The sequence below is a fragment of the Myodes glareolus genome, chromosome 9 (assembly GCF_982192425.1).
Source record: "Myodes glareolus chromosome 9, mMyoGla1.1, whole genome shotgun sequence".
Lineage (NCBI taxonomy): Eukaryota > Metazoa > Chordata > Mammalia > Rodentia > Cricetidae > Myodes > Myodes glareolus.
The window spans coordinates 75638573-75656847 of NC_142034.1; the positions used below are offsets into that span (position 1 = coordinate 75638573).

The 18275-nt window shown below is 42.5% G+C and overlaps 2 protein-coding genes across 2 annotated transcripts; both read right to left on the reverse strand.

The window, feature by feature from the left end:
• Nucleotides 1-954, reverse strand: LOC125401549 (olfactory receptor 2V1-like). The gene has a single exon (XM_048435863.3). It carries the CDS (start codon nt 952-954, stop codon nt 1-3), a length of 954 nt encoding a protein of 317 aa, XP_048291820.3.
• A 13557-nt stretch (nt 955-14511) lies between these two features.
• Nucleotides 14512-15459, reverse strand: LOC125401550 (olfactory receptor 2V1). The gene has a single exon (XM_048435864.3). The coding sequence runs from the start codon at nt 15457-15459 to the stop codon at nt 14512-14514; it is 948 nt and encodes a 315-aa protein (XP_048291821.3).
• Nucleotides 15460-18275: the final 2816 nt, after the last annotated feature.

The following is an 18275-nucleotide window of genomic DNA, read 5'->3' on the forward strand; positions in this document are numbered from 1 at the left end:
TCAACCAAGAGCCCCACCACCACAGGGACATTTTCCCAGGAGTTTCCTCAGGGCTCCAGTCACTTCTTTGTTCCTTAGACTGTAAATAAGAGGGTTGAGCATGGGGGTGATCATGGTGTAGAAGGCAGAGACCACTTTGTCCTGCTTGGAAGAGTGGTAGGCCTGTGGGCGCATGTACGTGATCATGGCAGCCCCATAGAAGAGGGAGACCACCATCATGTGGGAGGAACAGGTAGCAAAGGCCTTCTGCCGCCCTTCCGCAGAGCGCATGCGGAGCACTGCCACCAGGATCCGGAGGTAGGAGGCGGAGATGACAGAAAAGGGCAGGAGCAGCATGAGGACACAGCAGACGTAGATCATGGTCTCGTAGAGGGAGGTGTCGGCACAGGCCAACTTGAGCACAGCCGGAACCTCACAGAAGAAGTGGTCAATCTCCTGGGAGCCACAGTAGGGGAAGCGGAGTGTAAAAACAGCCTGGATCAGGCCATCCACCAGGCCAAAGAGCCAAGACCCTGCTACCATGAGCCAGCAGACACGGCGGCTCATGACTACGGAGTACCTCAGGGGGTTGCTAATGGCCACATAGCGGTCATAGGCCATGAAGGCCAGCAGGAAGCACTCATCCCCCAGGAGGGTGAGGAAGAAGAGGATCTGGAGGCCGCAGCCTGTGAAGGAGATGGAGCCACGCCCCATGAGGAAGTCAGCAGCCATCCGGGGCACGATGGTAGAGATGAGCATGAGGTCCATGAGCGACAGCCAGCTGAGGAAGAAGTACATGGGGCTGTGCAGACGAGAGTCCACAAAGATGAGGAGGATCATGAGCCCGTTGCCAGAGAGGGCCACCAGGAACATGACCATGATGATGGAGAAGAGAAAGAGGTGCAGCGGAGTGCGGGAGAAGAGGCCCAGGAGGACAAAGTGGGAGATGAGAGTCTGGTTTCCTGTCCAGGCCATTGTTAGGAAGAGCTGGGATCTGCAAGCAGGTTTACAAAATTCAACATTATAACATATATAAGTATATATGTGTGTGTGTGTTTTATGTGTATATATATATAATACACACATATATACATACAACATGTATATATACATATACATGTAGATATACACACATTTATATAACATATCACACACATGTAAAACACACACACACATATATATACATATATATATATATATATATATATATATATATATATATAAAACACATAATATTGAGGACATTATGACTTTACCCAGTGTGTTGTCCTCTTTAAATATGATTTGGTCTAGAATAAATGTGTAAACTCTTTAAAGACTAAAAAAAAAAATAGTGTTGGTTGTTAAATTCTAACACTTCCTTCGCGTAACTGAGAAATTAGTTTCAAGCTTGTTGTTATTGTTGTTGCTTATTAATGTGGGAAACAGTTTCTGTCCCTGGAAGAAACTGGTCTATTCTCCTGTCTCATACCTGACTGAGGATGTTGTTCAGGGTTCGATCACTTACCTAGTATGCACAAAGCTTTGGGTTCAACCACTATCACCACACAGTAAGATAACATAAAATCAGTAAAGGCCCCAGGTCCTAACCACTTGAGGATTTGCTCCTTTAAGAAAAGTACGTAGGCAGTGAAAACGGTGAAGAGGGTACCCTATTCAACTTTAGTTTCCTGTTGTTGCTTAAATAGAGACAACAGTAGGCACAGAAGCTGATGCACAGCAAAGATGTGCTGTGGGAACATTAGCAGCACTTAGTGGTTTAAAAGTGGTGGCCGGGTGCCATTACTTAGAGCATCTGTCATGAGCCTGGAGGGGTGAGGGCTCTGCGGCATCTTCACATCTAAGCCTCATAATCACCCTGAAAGTAGCAGGTGTGGCGGTGCACACCCCTAATCCCACCCCTACATGAGTGACACTGAGGCAGAGGAATCTTGAGGTCAAAATCAGCCTTGGCTACATAGTGAGACCCTACTTCAAAACAAAACCAAATAAGAACACAAAGTCCTTGGGGAAAAAGGATGGCCACTAACGTCATTTCATTAATGGCAAACTAAGGCCAAGGAAAGGTCATTATTATTTTCAGATATAAAAACATATAGCTTGTTAAAAAAATTCAATTACATTTGTGTGTGTGTGTGTGTGTGTGTGTGTGTGTGTGTGTGTGTGTAGGTGCACACACATGAAAGCTTACAATATGTTTTTAGAAAATATTTTAATATTTACTGTGGGGGTGGGGATGTACACCCACGTCCCCCCGCACCTGTGTGTGTGGAGGTTGGAGGACAACTTGCTAAAGTCAGTTCTCTCTTTCCACCACATGTGTCCCAGGGATGGAACTCAGGCCATCAGTCTTCAGGTTTTTACCAGCTGGACCATCTCTCTGGCCCTAATAATACTTCTTATCTTAGAAAGCTTAGTAAGTGAAGAATAGTGGAGGCAAGGGAGAGTCCAAAAGAGAGAAGTAGCTAAGGGGCGGGGAGGTGGCTCAGAGAGCAAGGGTGCTTACAGCCAAGACTGACAGCCTGAGTTCAATCCCCAGGACCCGCATTAGGAGGGAAAGAGTCCTGCAGGCTGTCTTATGTCTACTATATGTGTATTCTCTCTCTCTCTCTCTCTCTCTCTCTCTCTCTCTCTCTCTCTCTCTCTCTCACACACACACACACACACACACACACACTAAAAATTCAGAAGTAACTAAATAAACTATAATATATGGTAAAATAACATTTAGTCAATGGGATAGTGATGACATTTATTTTATTTTATTTTATTGAAACAGGGTCTCTCTGTGTAACAGCTCTGACTATCTTGGAACTTGCTTTGAAGACCAGGCTGGCCTCAAACTTATAGAGATCCACCTGCCTTTGCCTCCCCAGTGCTGGGATTACAGGTGTGCGCCACAACACTTGACTATTTATGGCATTCTAATATTTAAAAATTATTAATAGTTTTAAGAATTTCTGAAGGCTTGAAGGAAATATGCCAGGGTAATTTGTTCTATGTAGTGGACATTAAATATCACTTCTTTAAACTTCTTTGTACTTTGTATATTTTTCCATAAGAAACATGGAAATTAGTTTAATTTTAAAGTTAGGCTAAATCAGGCTATTGTGTGACTCAAGAAATGAAAAAAAAATTAAGTTATGTATAGTTCAGCACCTAAAAATCATAAGTCTTCCCATAATTACCACAAATCAATTAGCAAAATTAAAGAAAAAGTCAGAGTATTTATTTATGATTGCAACAAGTATGGAATAAAGATCTTTAACTTAAAAACTTAACTGAAAGATAATTTTAGTCAGGCATTTTTAACCATATATATGTTAGGCTCGATGGTGGAAGGGAACAATTTTCCTCCAAATCCACAGGATCACAAGTAGAATCTCTCTAGGACATTGGCATTTTGCAAATGGAAGTGTTTGGGCTGGGGTTCTTTTAGAAGCTCCCCCAGATCAGGGAGAAGGTTGAGAACAGATGAAATTCTGGGTATTGAGGGCTGAGCATACAACACATCCTGATGGGGTAGAAGAAGTAGAGACTCAGAAGAAGTAAAGGAAGAGGAGGGACAGGGTACCTGCGAATAGAGGCCACTGGTGCCTTCTCCAGAGAGATAGACAAAGCTGAAATTATTAGCTCACACTCGTAAAAACACAAGCCCTCTCCAAGAGAAGGAAAGAAATTGAGTAAAGTCACATCGATGGACACTTTACAGGGACCGTTCTGCCTTTGTGGCAGGCAAAGGAGAGGGGATTGCACCAGGTACTCCCTAAAGCCTCTTCTCAACCACTGAGGGTAACTAAAGGTTCTCTTTAAAATTATATGGTCTGAAGATCTCCAATTCTGAGGGGGGAATGGTGCTTGCGCATGCCCTTCATGGCCCTCTCTAGACCTTCACTCTTAAGGAGAGTGACCACAGATACAGAAAAAGTCAATATTTTTAGATATTGCAACAGCTGGGTAGAAGATGACCAACTTCCAACCAAGAAAGCTAAGCTCTGCAGTGGCCGTAACAATACAGAATAGTAACCAGACAGCAACCCTTCCCCCCACCCCCTGCGCGCGTGCTCAGAATGGGTTACAGGATATACCGCTGTAGAGATGAATATGAGGCCAACAAAGGAATCTCCTGGAAGTCTACTGAAGAAACGCCTTGCCATACACATCTCCCCTTACCCCACATAAAGGGGGCCTTCCTCACTCCTGGCAAACACACTAGACTGCTTCTCTGGGGGAGGAGAAATGGAGTCACAGACCCAGGGAAGCTGAGGCCACTGCAAGTCCAAAGGGCGGGTGGAGCTTTTCTCCTGGACCCAGATTCATTTCCACCAAGCAGAAAAGCAGAGGACTCTCCCTGCAGTCAGGAATGTGACTGGCTCAGGAACCACTCAAACCTACCGATGCCACACAGAGAAACACAAACCAGTCCTGTAAGCCAGGCTGCAATGAGCATACCTCACACATGCTCAGAGCCAGTTGTTCTTAATACAAATTCTTAACACTCTAATCTGAGCAGATATCCAAGGCTAGCAGACGTAAAAACTTTCTATCAACCAGTGAAGGAAAACTAGTAAGACAATAGAGATTAGAAAGGAGACTTTGCAGGGAAGTAGAAAAACCATTTTACCAACCGTGAGTGAGATAAAGAAAGTGTTATAGACAAGAAAAGGTTATGGTCTGGGAAAAGGAGTCACAAGAGGATGGCACAGGAAGTAGAAGCACTCAGAAGACAGATATTTAGAAAAATAAAGGCAGGTTCTTTTTTTTTTTTTTTTGAGCAGCTCTCTTGGCAGGCAATCTTACAGAAATGTTTGAATGTGTGCAAAATGACTTGTAGATAGGATGTAGATTTGATTAAAGTAAAAAAAATCACAAATAATCTAATCATTCAATAGAGGAAATGCTAAATAAACAAGGGACTGATGTAAATAAGAAATAGGCGTTTAGTGAGTTTCTACAGAATTCTCTCTAAATTGTTTTAAAGTGCACAGAAGGCAATGGACATATGCACTCAGAAACCAAATATCCAGGCTAATATGCAAGAAAACAGCAACACTGACCCAGAGCAAAGAATCACAGGAGTCTGTTTGTTGGCACCGAGTTAGAGAAGAAAGTCTTCGTGGGACACAATATTTTATCTTTAGCATTTTTAAATTTGTGAGAAAATGACCTGGTTAAAATAAATAAATATATTAAATTGAATAGGATTTGTCATGAAAACCTGCAAGACAAAAGCCAGCAAAGACAGTGCAGAGTCTGCAGCAGGCACTTATAAACACATATTGAACAAACAGCTAAAATAATTTTGAAAAAAAATCCTGGGGACTTGCCTTGTCAGTAAACAAAACACAGGACGAAGTTGTATTAATTAAAATTTCCTTTTTCGTAGGAACAGATCTTGACAAAGCCTTTGTTGTGCTTGAGAGACTCAAGCAGAAGCACACCTGGGAATTTCCTTGAAGAGCTTTGCATCAGAAAGAGTGGAAACCGGCCCCACCAGAGAGATTTCTCACAGAGAAAGAAAACTACAAGCCGAAGAGAAGGGAGTGCACACACCAACACACGCTTCTCCCAATGAACTCAGAGTTCTAATTATTCTTTAAATAGAGACCATGAAGATGGGGGGAAATACCTGGGTGGTAGAGGAAGAGCAAGCAATGCCTTGCATCCAAGAAAGGGGACATGAAGGTGGTTGTTGTTGGTCCACTAGAATGGATTTTGATGCTGCCTTTCAGATAAAAATCTGCTGTCCTGATATTACAAGAGACAATTCTCTCAACACTCCGAGGGTCTCATGAAAACATATGCCAGTTTCAGGGAGTCTGGCTTTTGTTCGGTTATTCCTTGACTTCCAAGCCACACTCACTCTCCCTAAAACCTATGACGACACTCTGAGGATGCTACCTCTTTTCAGGGTCACTCTGTCTCCCCAGCTTTAAATGACGAACTGAGTAAGACAGCCAGATGTTCTCCAATGCTACCCATGGAGTAAGAGATTAGGGAAAATAACCCATCATATTAGAAGCCAAATGGAGACACACAAGACTTCTACACCTGAAGGCAAGAGAGAGTGTCAGTAGTGGTGGCTTTCACAGACAGTGATGGCTTTTAAGGACCTGGAGGCAAGGATCAAAATGCAAAGAGGACAAGTCTTACCTGGAAACACAGAAACAGTGTCAGTAGCAATGTCTGAAGGACCAGCAAGGGGCCAATCAGAGTCTTAATGGATGTAGAGAGCAGGATCCATCTACTGCCACCACCCAGCAACAGCTGCGGCAGCCAGTGAGTTAGATCTTCAAGGTGGTCTCAGCACAGACAAGCTGAAGTACCTCCAGACCCTTGAGAGAAATGGATTTGAAAAAGAAGTGCAAGGGGCTTAGGACACAGAGAAGAGAAATTTGTGGAAAAATAAAAAAACACCTGACGAGAACGAGTCTCTAATCTTCAGAGCTGTACACATAGGAGATGGGGAAACACAATGCATTCCAAGAGGCTGTGGAAAGATATTGAAGAGATACTCTAAAATGGGAAGGAGATGGGAGCTGAGAAAAGGACCACAGGAACCCCAGAAAAGAGAGCGCTCCTCCATAAAAGTCTAGTACCTGCTGTAGAAGCCATGGAAAGGGCTTCCAGAAGATCCACCTCTAGTCTACCGAAAGAATCATGGACCATGAAGAGATGGCGAGGGAATACACAGAGTTCTTACCTGTGGGTGTGACCCTTTGGCAGGGCCAGGGCCAGGTCCTTCCTGGGAGGTTTTATCCCATGTCCGTTCCCACCTACTGTTGTCTCTGTGGTGACTAAGGAAAGTTGTTTCTGCTTCGATAAGTCCTTAGAGACCTGTCCTCCGCCACACCTCTGTCCCAGTCTCTTGAAATTAAACCTCTGAGGGAAGAGAGCTTCCTGCAAAGTTCTCCAGTCATCTCTGGGGCCACAACAAACTCCCTCCCAAGGGGAAGACCTAGTGGAAACTAGGGCATGAGGGTTTCTGTGGACCAACCTGGGAATACTGGGTTTTCCTGCCATTCCAAAAACAAGTAGGAGCATTGGCTTTTGTGTTGGGATGTAGTACACTTTGATGTCAGTCATTAAGTAATGTATGTGGGTAGAATCAATAATTGCCTGGAATATTCTAGAGCCCCACACTTCTGTATCTTCCAGCAACTTCCCATTGCCTAACTCACTTAGGGTAGTTACACTGGTCCTTAACTCATAGCTCAATTCTACTGTGTTTCAGCATGATCCCCAGAAGTATATACAAACACACCCTGCTGCCCATCATCCTGTAGGTTCACAGAAAAATGGGTTTCTCTCATACTAAGAAATTGTCAACACTAAAGGTAGCATACCTCACTGGCAAGCCCAGCATTAGGAAGCTGAAGCAGAAGTACTGTAATTCTGAGGCTAGCCTGGGAAAAGTGAGACCCTGTCTCAGAAAACAGTGCAAACAAAAAGGTAGCATAGGACAGGCACTAGGAAGACAACATCAGAAAAGGCTAGGTTGTAGAGACTCACAAATGTGAGCCTGTTTCACCTTGACTGGAGGTCAGAGAGTTTGTACTTATTTTTGCTCTTTCAAAGTTATTGACAACTTTGGCTACACACTGTAACCTAGGGTGTGGTTACTTGGTGTTTTGAACACTAAGATGGCCCACAGAGGTGGGTCCACTCCACCCTGACCAAAGGTCAAAGAATTCAAGCATATTCCTGCTCCCTCATTTTTAATTAGGAGATTTGACTCAGGGAGTGGCTGCCTACAGGATTTTTGGTCTAGGATGTGTTTACTACATATCCTGCCCCAAACATCACATGCTTTACTCAGAAAATAATGGCTGTTGTCTCAAATATTGAAGTAAGTAACTGTTCTGGTTGTCCTTTGTGTCATGTTATAGCAGTCTTTTGCCTTCTTCCCCCCTTTTGTATTGGGGTATAAAAGCATATGAAAAATAAACACAGCCAGATTCAGTATTCAGTATTCACTGAATTGTCCTCCCGGTACCATCCTATGTCTCTATGTTTCTTTCTATCTCTGATCCTCCTAACTAACATTTCTAATCCTCTGCCTGTTGTTGGGGTTTCTGTCCTGCCTGGTTCCCGCAGTTGTTAAGTCCCAAAGAAATCACACAGAGGTCTACATTAGTTATAAACCAATTGGCCCATTAGCTCAGGCTTCTTATTAACTCTTACAACTTATATTAGCTCATTATTCTTATCTATGTTAGCCACATGGCTCGGTACCTTATTCGGTGGGGCAGTCACATCTTTTTTCTTCTGTGGCTGGGCCAGGACTGCAGAGGGGACTTCCTTCTTCCCAGAATTCTCCTGTTTTCATTGACCTGCCTTTATTTCCTGTCTGGTTGTCCCACCTATACTTCCTGCCTGGCTACTGGCCAATCAGCATTTATTTAAAATATAATTGACAGAATACAGATCATTGTCTCACACCACTTGCCCTAGAATGTATAAACCCATCATGGCTGGACCACAACAGAGGTCACCACCCCCTAAAAAATGTGGCTTATGATACTAGGTGAGAATCTTAACTTAGGCTTAACTTGGGCAAGTGACTTACCCAAGACAAGGCCCACTTTCCACACTGTGAAAGCTAGCTGACAATATAAAGTCACTTCCCCATTTTAAGTCCTAAAAGTTATAGTTTAGGTCTATCAGAAGAGTGTGGTATTCAAATACAAGTATCTTCTAATTTATCCCTCAGTCGTCCCCATGTCTCTCATCTTCCTCCTCCAAATAATAACCCTATGTTTCCGTGTCATATGTGTTCCACTTCCTTCTCTGTTTCTCTTCCCTCTCCCCACATTTGCAACCAGTTTCTCCCCTCTTAGATGCAAAGCCCCACCCCTGTTCAAGAAGGTGGACACTGATGAGAGTAGCTGGGAGTAGAAAAATCAGTTATCCTCAATGGAGTAACACTGGGTATATCAACCACACTCCAGGGAGGTCCCCATGCCATGCTTATTGTGAGTTTTCTCTTTTCTTTTGAAAGAGAGAAGCAATATGAAGTGCGGTGGGTGTATGCATGGGTGAGAATTTGGGAGGAGTTGAGGGACAGAGAAAATATGCTAAAAAATATACTGTATGAAATTCTAAATGAAAGAGAAAATATATCTTATTTGTCTTTCTGAACTTAGTCTATCTCACTTAACATACTGTTCTTCAGTTGATTTCAGTTTCGTTTACACCTGAATAAAATCACGTTGTGTGTATGCAACACGTTTTCTTTGTCCATCCAGTTAGTGATTGGCATCTAGGCTTATTCAGTATTGTGAATAGTGTAACAGTACAAACATGGATGTAAAAGTCTGCCTGTGGTAGGGTGATTCAGTCCTATAGGTACGTACCCAGGAGAGGTATAGCTGGATCTCATGGTAGTTTTATTTTTAGTTTTTTGAGGAATCTCCAAACTGACTTCCATAGTGACAGCATCATTTTACATCCCTACCAGCACTGCGTAGGGATCCCCTTTCCCCAAACCCCACCAGCACTGCTTAGGGGTCTCCTTTACCCAATCCCCACCAGCATGTGTTGCTATTTGTTTTCTTGACGGTGTTCCCCCTCATTGGAGAGAGCTGAAATCCTGGTGAAGTTTCAGTTTGCATTTTTGAGAGCTAAGAATGCTGAACCCTTTCTCAAATACATATTGACCACTTTTATTTTTTCTTTGGAGAACTATTTATTGGGTTCATTAGGTCAGTTATTAATTGGATGACTTGGATTTTTGTGTGTTTCATTTTAGGAGTTCTTTATATAGTCATGCTATTAATCCCCTATCTGATGTATTATTAGCAAAGTTTTTTTCTGTTTTATAGGCTGTTTTTTATTTAAATTATATACATATTTGGGCATTGTGTGCACACAACTGCAGGTGCCCACGGAGGCCATAAGTAGACATCAGATCCCCTGAGGCTGGAGTTATAGGTACTTAGGAGCTTCCCAATGTAGGTACTGAGGGCTGAGCTCTGGTCCTCAAGAGTACCAAGCACTCTTAACTACTGGGCCATGTCTCTAGCCCCTCGGCTGTTTCTTCCCTTTGGCAATTGTTTCCTGGACTGTATAGAAGTTTATTTTGTGTTCTTCTATCTGTCAGTTGGATTGTATCCTGTGCTTTTGGAAGCCTTTTCAGATTCTGCTTCCACAAGCTTTTTCCAAAAGCTTTTTCTCTGCTTTTCCCCAGCTATGTCAGAGTTTGAGGTCTTATGTCAAAGTCTTTGATCACTTTTGAATTGAGTTAGCAAGAGAAATGGACCTCGTATCATCCCACTATAGGAGGATACCAATTTTTCAGGGCCATCTATGAAAGGACCTGTGGTTGAGAGGTGCACATATAACACATATAACACACACACACACACACACACACACACACACATGCACACACGAGAGAGAGAGAGAGAGAGAGAGAGAGAGAGAGAGAGAGAGAGAGAGAGCAGTCATTTTTTTCCCAATGAATTTTTGACACCTTTGTCAGAAATTAGATGACTACAGCTGTTGGGTTTATTGGGTCTTCTGTTCCATTGGTCTACAAGTATGCTTCTATGTTAACACCATGCAATTTTTTTTTGTCATTTGGCCCTGTAGCATAATTTGAAATCAGGTACTGTGATCGCCCCTGCATTGCTCTCTGTGCTGAGTATTGTTTGGGATATTTAGAGTCTTCTATACTTCTCTGAGAATTTTAGGATTGTTTTCTCTAGTCCTGAGAAAAGTACTTGGAATCTTGATGGGGATTACATTGAACCCATGGGCTGCTTTTAATAGTAAACCCGCTTTTTCATAACATTAATTCTACCAATCCATGAGCAAAGGGGATAGTTACATCTTCTAGCATCTTCTTTGATTTCTTCTTCAGTGTTTTAAGGTTTTAACTGTAGTTGTCTTTTGCTTACTTTAGGTTAAATTAATTTCTTTTTTTGTGTATGTATTAGCATGCCTATATACATATGGGTATGTGCAACTGTGTGTGAAACCGGATCTTCCTTGGTCATTTGCCACCCTATTTTTGAGATAATGTCCCTCAGTGAACTTAAAACTCACTGATTCAAAAACAAACAAACAATCATCTCACTGATTCAGCTTGACTGGCTGACCTGCAAGTTCCAGGAGGCTGTCAGTCTCTATCTCCCCACCACAGGGAATACAGATGTGTGAGGTGTCCTGATTTTTAGGTGTGTGACAGGGATCCAAAATCAGTAGCAAGTAGTTTCCCAACGAAGCTATCTCCCCAGCCCATTTTTTTTAAAGCTATGTGAGTGGGATTCCCCTACCCCCTCCTCCACCTCAATTTCTTTCTTGGCAAGTTGGCTATTGGTGTGTGGAAAAGCTACAGATTTTTGTATGCCTATTTTGTATCCTGGTACTCTGTTGGAAATGTTTTTCGGATAGAAGGCTTTTCTAGTGGAGTCAGTGGGGCCTTTTAATCGTAAAACCTGTAAGCAGAGATACTCTGCTTTCTTCCTTTTCTGTTTGTACCTGTTTCTTTCTCCTGTTACCACCAGAATACTTATGGCACTAGAGCAGCAGTGATGGTGGCCACCTTTGTTTCATTCCTGGCTTTAGAGGAAACACTTTCAATTTATCATCACTTAGATTGTGTGTGTGTGTGTGTGTGTGTGTGTGTGTGTGTGTGTGTTTCTGCTCCTCCTTGTGACTTCAGAGATTAGATTTTGAAAGAATATTTAACTTTGTCAAAGACCTTTTTCTGTGTCTCTTGGGACAACTGTTGATTACTTTCCTTAATTCTATTTCCATGTTGTATTACATTTACTGATTTGTTCATGTTGAACCAATATTGCATCTGTGGGATGAAATCAACTTGGTCATGGTGTATGACTTTTCTCATTTAAATTTTTTATTCTTTAATTTCATATATGACTACTACATTTACTTAATTTCTACTCCTCTCTATCAGCTCTCAAACTGCTCCCATGTACCCCAATTCCTTCTAAAATTCATGATCCATTTTTCTTGAATTACTATTGCTACATGTATATATACATATATATATATATATATATATATATATATATATATATGCATCCTACAAAATCCATTTAGTGATATGCCTATATATGTGTGTGTTTAGGACTGATACTTGGAATTGAGTAACTAACCTATCAGGGAGCTCACTCCTGAAAAAGAATTATCCCCTAGTCTCATCAGCCATTGACTGTCGGGCATTGACACCATGCAGGCCTTGTTTAGGTAACAAAGTTCTCCATAGTGAATAGAAGACACCACTATCTTGCAGCAGGAATCCTGGTTCTCTAGCTCTTTCAGTCCATCCTCTCCCTCTTCCTTGACTTTTCCTGAGTGTCAGGTGTAGGGGTTGCCTTGTAGACTACGTGGGGCTGGGCATCCACAGTCACTTCTCTGTGTTTTGACCAGTTATGGACCTCCACAATATCCTTCATCTGCTGTAAGAAGGAAGCGTCCTTGATGAGAAACGAGAGCTACACCCATTTGAGGACCTAAGGATAAGTATTTGAATGTGGTTAGAAGTTATGTTGAGGGCTGGGCATGGTGGCACATGCCTTTAATCCCAATACTCAGGAGGCAAAGGCAGACAGATCTCTGGGACTTTGAGATCAGCTTTGTTTATATGGTGAGTATCAGGCAGTCAGGGGCAGCATAGTAAGACCTTTTCTCAAAAAAAGTTATATTGGTTAAAAAAAAAAAACCAGCAGTAGAAGGTTCTCCTCTTGAGTCTGTGAGCTTTCCCACAGTTAATTGATTAATTTTGTGGTCAAGACACAAATGCTGTCCTGTTGAGCAGATCGTAGTCCAATTAGACAGACACCATTTCACTACACAAAGAGATTCCCAGTATTTACAGATTGAGAGATCTGATGTTGATAAAAAGACAAATCAACACTTTGTGTACTACTGCTCAAAGTGTAGTTTCGTCAAGTCCAATGCAATTGCTTTCAAAAAATTTTAAATGGAGAAGTCAATTCTTAAATTTATGGAAAGCTTCAGAAGCTCAATAAAAACAATACTGAATAAGATCAAAGTTGGAGGTCAGGTTGTGGTGGTGTGTACCTTTAATTCCAATGCTCAGGAAGCAGAGGCAGTCAGAGCTCTGTGAGTTCGAGGCCAGCCTGGTCTATAAGAGCTAGTTCTAGGACAGGCCTCAAAGCTACAGAGAATCCCTGTCTTGAAAAACCAAAAAGACAGAAAGACAGAAAGGAAGGAAGGAAGGAAGAAGGAGGAAGGAGGAAGGAAAGAAGGAAGCTGGGGAGTCACAGTTCTAATTTCAAAGTTGATTATAAAACAGTGGTAAAACAGTAATCAAAACTATGTAGAGTACTGGCATAGAGATAAACAGAAAGAAAACAGGAAGTGAACTTCTAAATAAACCCACATATTTATGACACACTGACTGTTGGCAAGGATGCTAACGTCATTCAGTGAAGGAAGAAGTCTGTATTTTCAGAAAACATTAGAACAATTGGATACCATCTACATGGATAAGGGGATGAAGCTGAACCTCTGTATTGCATGATAAGCTACAATGAACTGAACAGAATATGGATTAATAAACTAACTATAAGAGTGGAAGCAATAAAATGGTTGCTAATATTTAAGATCTTAAATTTGACAATTAGACAGTCTCAGTTATGATGCCAAAGCCACAAGCAGCAAAAAAAATAAATAAATAAATTGGACTTTATAAAAGTCCTAAAAACTGTTGTGAACCAGTATTACTATCAAAAAGTAAAAAGGCAGCCTGGGGAGTGGGAGACATATCTGTACCTTGCATGCCTGGTAAGGTCACAGTCTCTGTAGCATACAAAGAACAACAGCAACTCATAAAAAACTCATTTTAAAAACAGGCAAAGGACTCAAATAAGCATATATCCCACATTTTAAAAGACGTACCCATTCATGTTTTTGTAAAATTGCATTTATTTTTTCTGTGTATGCATGTTAAACACATGTGTACCTTGGAATGCATATGAAGGTCAGAGGACAGCCTGCAGGGCTTGGCTCTCCCCTTCCACCATGAGGGTCTTGGGATCAAATTTAGATGTCAGGCCTAGTGAAAGAAGCCTTTACCTGCTGACCAGTCTCACTGGACCCCAAACAAAAATTTAAAGGGCAGTTTTTAAAGCCTGTACTAGAACACAGAGAAAGCTAAGGCTATTCAAGTGTTATAAAAACCTCAGTTCCTGACATCTGGAAAATTCCTGAATTACCTATTAAATAAGACAAAATGGAATAAGAAAATTTCCAGCCCTTAGCAAGCACTCAACAAAAGACAACTATTGCCAAGAATCATTAAGAAATAGAGTAAATTTTATTGAAGGATGTTATGTACAACTGATAAGAACAATAGTGAAGCAGGGCTCCCTTGTGAGGTTTTAAACTCATCGAAAGGGGTCCCCACAAAATTCCTGTGAAAGGGGCAGTGTCATGACTCTCCTTCATCTAGAAGGAAACAGAGATTCACAAACAAAAATGACTTACCAACGCTATGAAAATAGCGGGTAACACAGCCAGGCCCTGGACCACAGCTTTTCAACGCTTGCTGCCGACCTTGCAGCGGTCCAGCCCTTTACGCAGTGCCCCCATCACCTCCCTGTTCCTCAAGCTATAAATGAGGGGGTTGAGCATAGGAGTAAGAACTGTGTAGAAGATTGAGACGACTTTGTCATGGCTAGGAGCCCGGTATCGCCTTGGCCTCAGGTAGATGAACATGGCTGCCCCGTAGAAGAGAGAGACAGCTGTCAGGTGCGAGGAACAGGTGGCCAGAGCCTTTTTTCGGGACTGAGCAGAGTGCATGCGGAGCACAGCCCCCAAGATGCGAGCATAGGAAGCCACAATGATGGAGAAGGGGAGGAGCAGCATGAAGACACAGCAAGCAAAGAGCAGGGTGTCAAATAGGGATGTGTCTGTACAGGCCAGCTTCAGTAAAGCCGGCACCTCGCAGAAGAAGTGATCGATGTATCTTGAGCCACAGTAGGGCATGCTCATGGCAGCCACCATCTGAATTATTCCGTCAAGGGTCCCGAAAGCCCAGGAACTCCCAGCAATCTGGAGACAGACCCTTTGACTCATGAGAACGGGGTAGTGAAGTGGGTGGCTAATGGCCACATAGCGATCATAAGCCATGAGTCCCAACAAGAGCCCCTCAGATCCCACAAGAGAGACAAAAAATCCAATTTGTATGCCACAACCCACAAAGGAGATGGACTTCCTGCCAGACAGGAAGTTGGCTGCCATCTTTGGCACAATGTTGCAGATCAACATGAGGTCCATGAGGGAGAGCTGACTGAGGAAGAAGTACATGGGAGTGTGAAGCCGGGAGTCAGTGTAGATGAGGAGGATGAGGAGAGCGTTCCCGCAGAGCGCCACTGTGAAGACCACCATAACTGCAGAGAAGAGGACCAGGTCAGTCTGGCTGTGGGAGAAGATGCCCAAGAGGATGAACCCATCTATAGATGATGCATTCGGCCATATTCCCATGGCTCAGTGATTCAGCCACCTGAAAACAGACACAGCGAAGTTCTGAGATGGGGTGGGTATGACTTTGATTCCGAGTTCTTCTTCAGTCAGATACAGCTTTTGCAATTCATCAAAATTTAATGATAGTTGCTTTGCAACATACAGAACCATGGCCTTTTATCTGCCACAACTCTGCTAGTTCACAGAAGTACATTACAAGTCTATATTTGTATACGTTATACCAAGAACAATAGAATTTGTTTTTATGAGTCACCCAAGCTTTGACAATCCTTCTCCAGCCAGCAATATCTTGGCTTTACTATTCATCACTGATTTTAAATAGATGGAGTCATACTTTAACACCACTCAGACTATTTCCTGTGCAAAAGAGAACTAATAAATTATAAGGGAAGATAATAAAGACCTATGGATGGGAGCCTGGAGAAATAGCTCAGTGGCTAAGACCATTTGTGGCTCTTGCAGAGGATGTGAGTTCAGTTTCAAGAACCTGCCTGAGACAACTCACAACTGCCTGTAACTCTGACTCCAGGGGATCCAATGTCCTACTCTAGTCTCTGAGGGAATCCACACACATGCAGCATACATGCGTGTAGACATTCTCTCTCTCTCTCTCTCTCTCTCTCTCTCTCTCTCTCTCTCTCTCTCTCTCTCTCTTACACACACACACACACACACACACATTATATATACAATAAATAATGAATTATTGGGATGTTCTGGCATTTGTTTGTTTTTGAAATAGGGTCTTGTCCTAACCCCATGGTAGCCAGGGAACCACTATGTAGCCTAGGTTAGCCTTGACCTCAAGGTAATCTTTCTATTTCAGCTTTCCTAGTGCTGAATTACAGGTATGTAATTCATGTAATTCATATAATACATGCCTGGCTGCTTCTTCCTGAATCTTCATTTTACTCAGGCCAAAGGTCTTGGAATCCTTTTTATTCCAATATTTCTGTCAATCAAGATTCAAGCCGTCTGAAAACCTCTTGGTTCTAGAGCCAAGGCTTCTCAGAATCTAACTATCCCTCACATGCACACAGCAATTACCATGTTTCATCCTGATAATTCCTTGTGCCTTTCTTCGTGGTTCCCCAGCTCTGTTACTAAAGCTGCTGAGTCCTGTGGTTTCCACAGTAGTTCCCATGATTCTACTAATGTATGAGGTGATTAAAAAACTCCTGCTGAAAGTATGTCAGTGTCTTCCCAGTCTAGTCGAAGACAAATCGAATTCTTATAGACAAACAAGTCCTTCCATGCAAGTGTGCATGTACACACACATGAGCGTGCGCTCATGCATCTGTACCCACTAACGCCTTGGAGTTTATACCGTTCCCCAACGTTCATAGTGCTTTCTTGATTTCCTCAGACTGAACACATCTGTGTCTTTGGTCTCTCACTTTTTAGAACTTGTCTCTGAGGCAGGCCTTTTGCCCAGATCCCTAGCTCTAACTTGCCTCTAACTTGACTCAAATGCCAACTTCCCTAGAGATGAAAAGTCAAATTAAAATCTAAGTATTTTACATTATCAAGGCCTTTCCCTGATCCAGTTTTCATTACTCACCTCATTTGGCTGCATATATGCTCCCCCCTCCCCCGTTTTAATGCCTGCATTGTCTCACTGGAATATAAACACCGTCTATTATTCCCAGTGGCATCTGGGAAGCCCTTAGGGAAGCCATTTAGTTCATAGCTTGACCTCAATGAATATGGATGGCTGAATAAGATAATTCAGATGAAATACATGACTGAAAGTTCCAAGTTCTGAAAGCAGAAAGGCCCCTCCTTTGATTTCAAGGAGTTTGTTTCTGACCTGAGCACAGCAATTTGTGACGTGATTTCTTTCTTGGTGAGAAAATGAATGATAACACAGGAAATAGCTCCAGCTAGTTATAAAATATTAGAAGATTCTTCACAAACGGATGGCAGTTGCGCCTCTAAGACGTTTCTGTGCGGGTTTACTCATGTCTACCTACCACATTGCAAAGGGAAGTGAAGCAGTTGCCGAGGACATTGGGCTCTTTGTGTAGAAAGACCTGGGATAATTCCCTAAATTAGGATGGGCTACATCAGACCAGTGATCGTTCATTTCTCCACAGAACAGAACATGTCTGATGTGCCAGAATATGGGTTCAGGTATTCTTCCAAACAATGATATCCAGGAATGGAGTTTTCTATAGGAGTGAATCACTGTCCCCATAGCCTTAAAGGGAATTACCGTCTCTCTGGCCTTAAAGTACCTTCTTAGCTATATCAGTCTTAAGATCAACCAGGCAAAATAACTCAGGTCTCTACTGCTCACAGAAGAGGTTCCCCTTGTGTACTGAGAAAACTCCATCCTACTGATAGGAAATGGGGCCTTTCTGTCACATACACTCCCTACTCTAGCTCTTATACTATAAACTGACAAACAACATTTCTTTCCCCATCCTAGACGGTTTCCTTGAGTTCAGCGGGCCGGTCTTCCCTAAGGAGGACAAGTAGATCCATTGTTAGTCTTCTCCAGAAAAATCTGTCTTCTCTACCTCCCTCCCAGCTCAGCTGTTAGTTGATCAGTCGACTTGCCTAAGTCATCTCACTACAGACATCTTTGATTCCTTTCCTTCTCCAGGCACATGTCACAAACATCAGAAGCCACCTACTCCTTATCTGATCAGACATCCTAAATACTTCTTACATGCTAGCTCCCACCCAGTTGCATCATGAAAACACTGTCCTCAGATGATACCAATGGCCTTCTACATGACTGACCTCCCAGTCTGCACTTGACTCCCACCCCAGTGTATAGACACACAACGCTGAAAGAAGCATAATCCCGA

Coding starts and splice junctions, on each gene's coding strand:
- LOC125401550 (XM_048435864.3), bottom strand. CDS start 15,459: ATGGGAATATGGCCGAATGCATCATCTATAGATGGGTTCATCCTCTTG.
- LOC125401549 (XM_048435863.3), bottom strand. CDS start 954: ATGGCCTGGACAGGAAACCAGACTCTCATCTCCCACTTTGTCCTCCTG.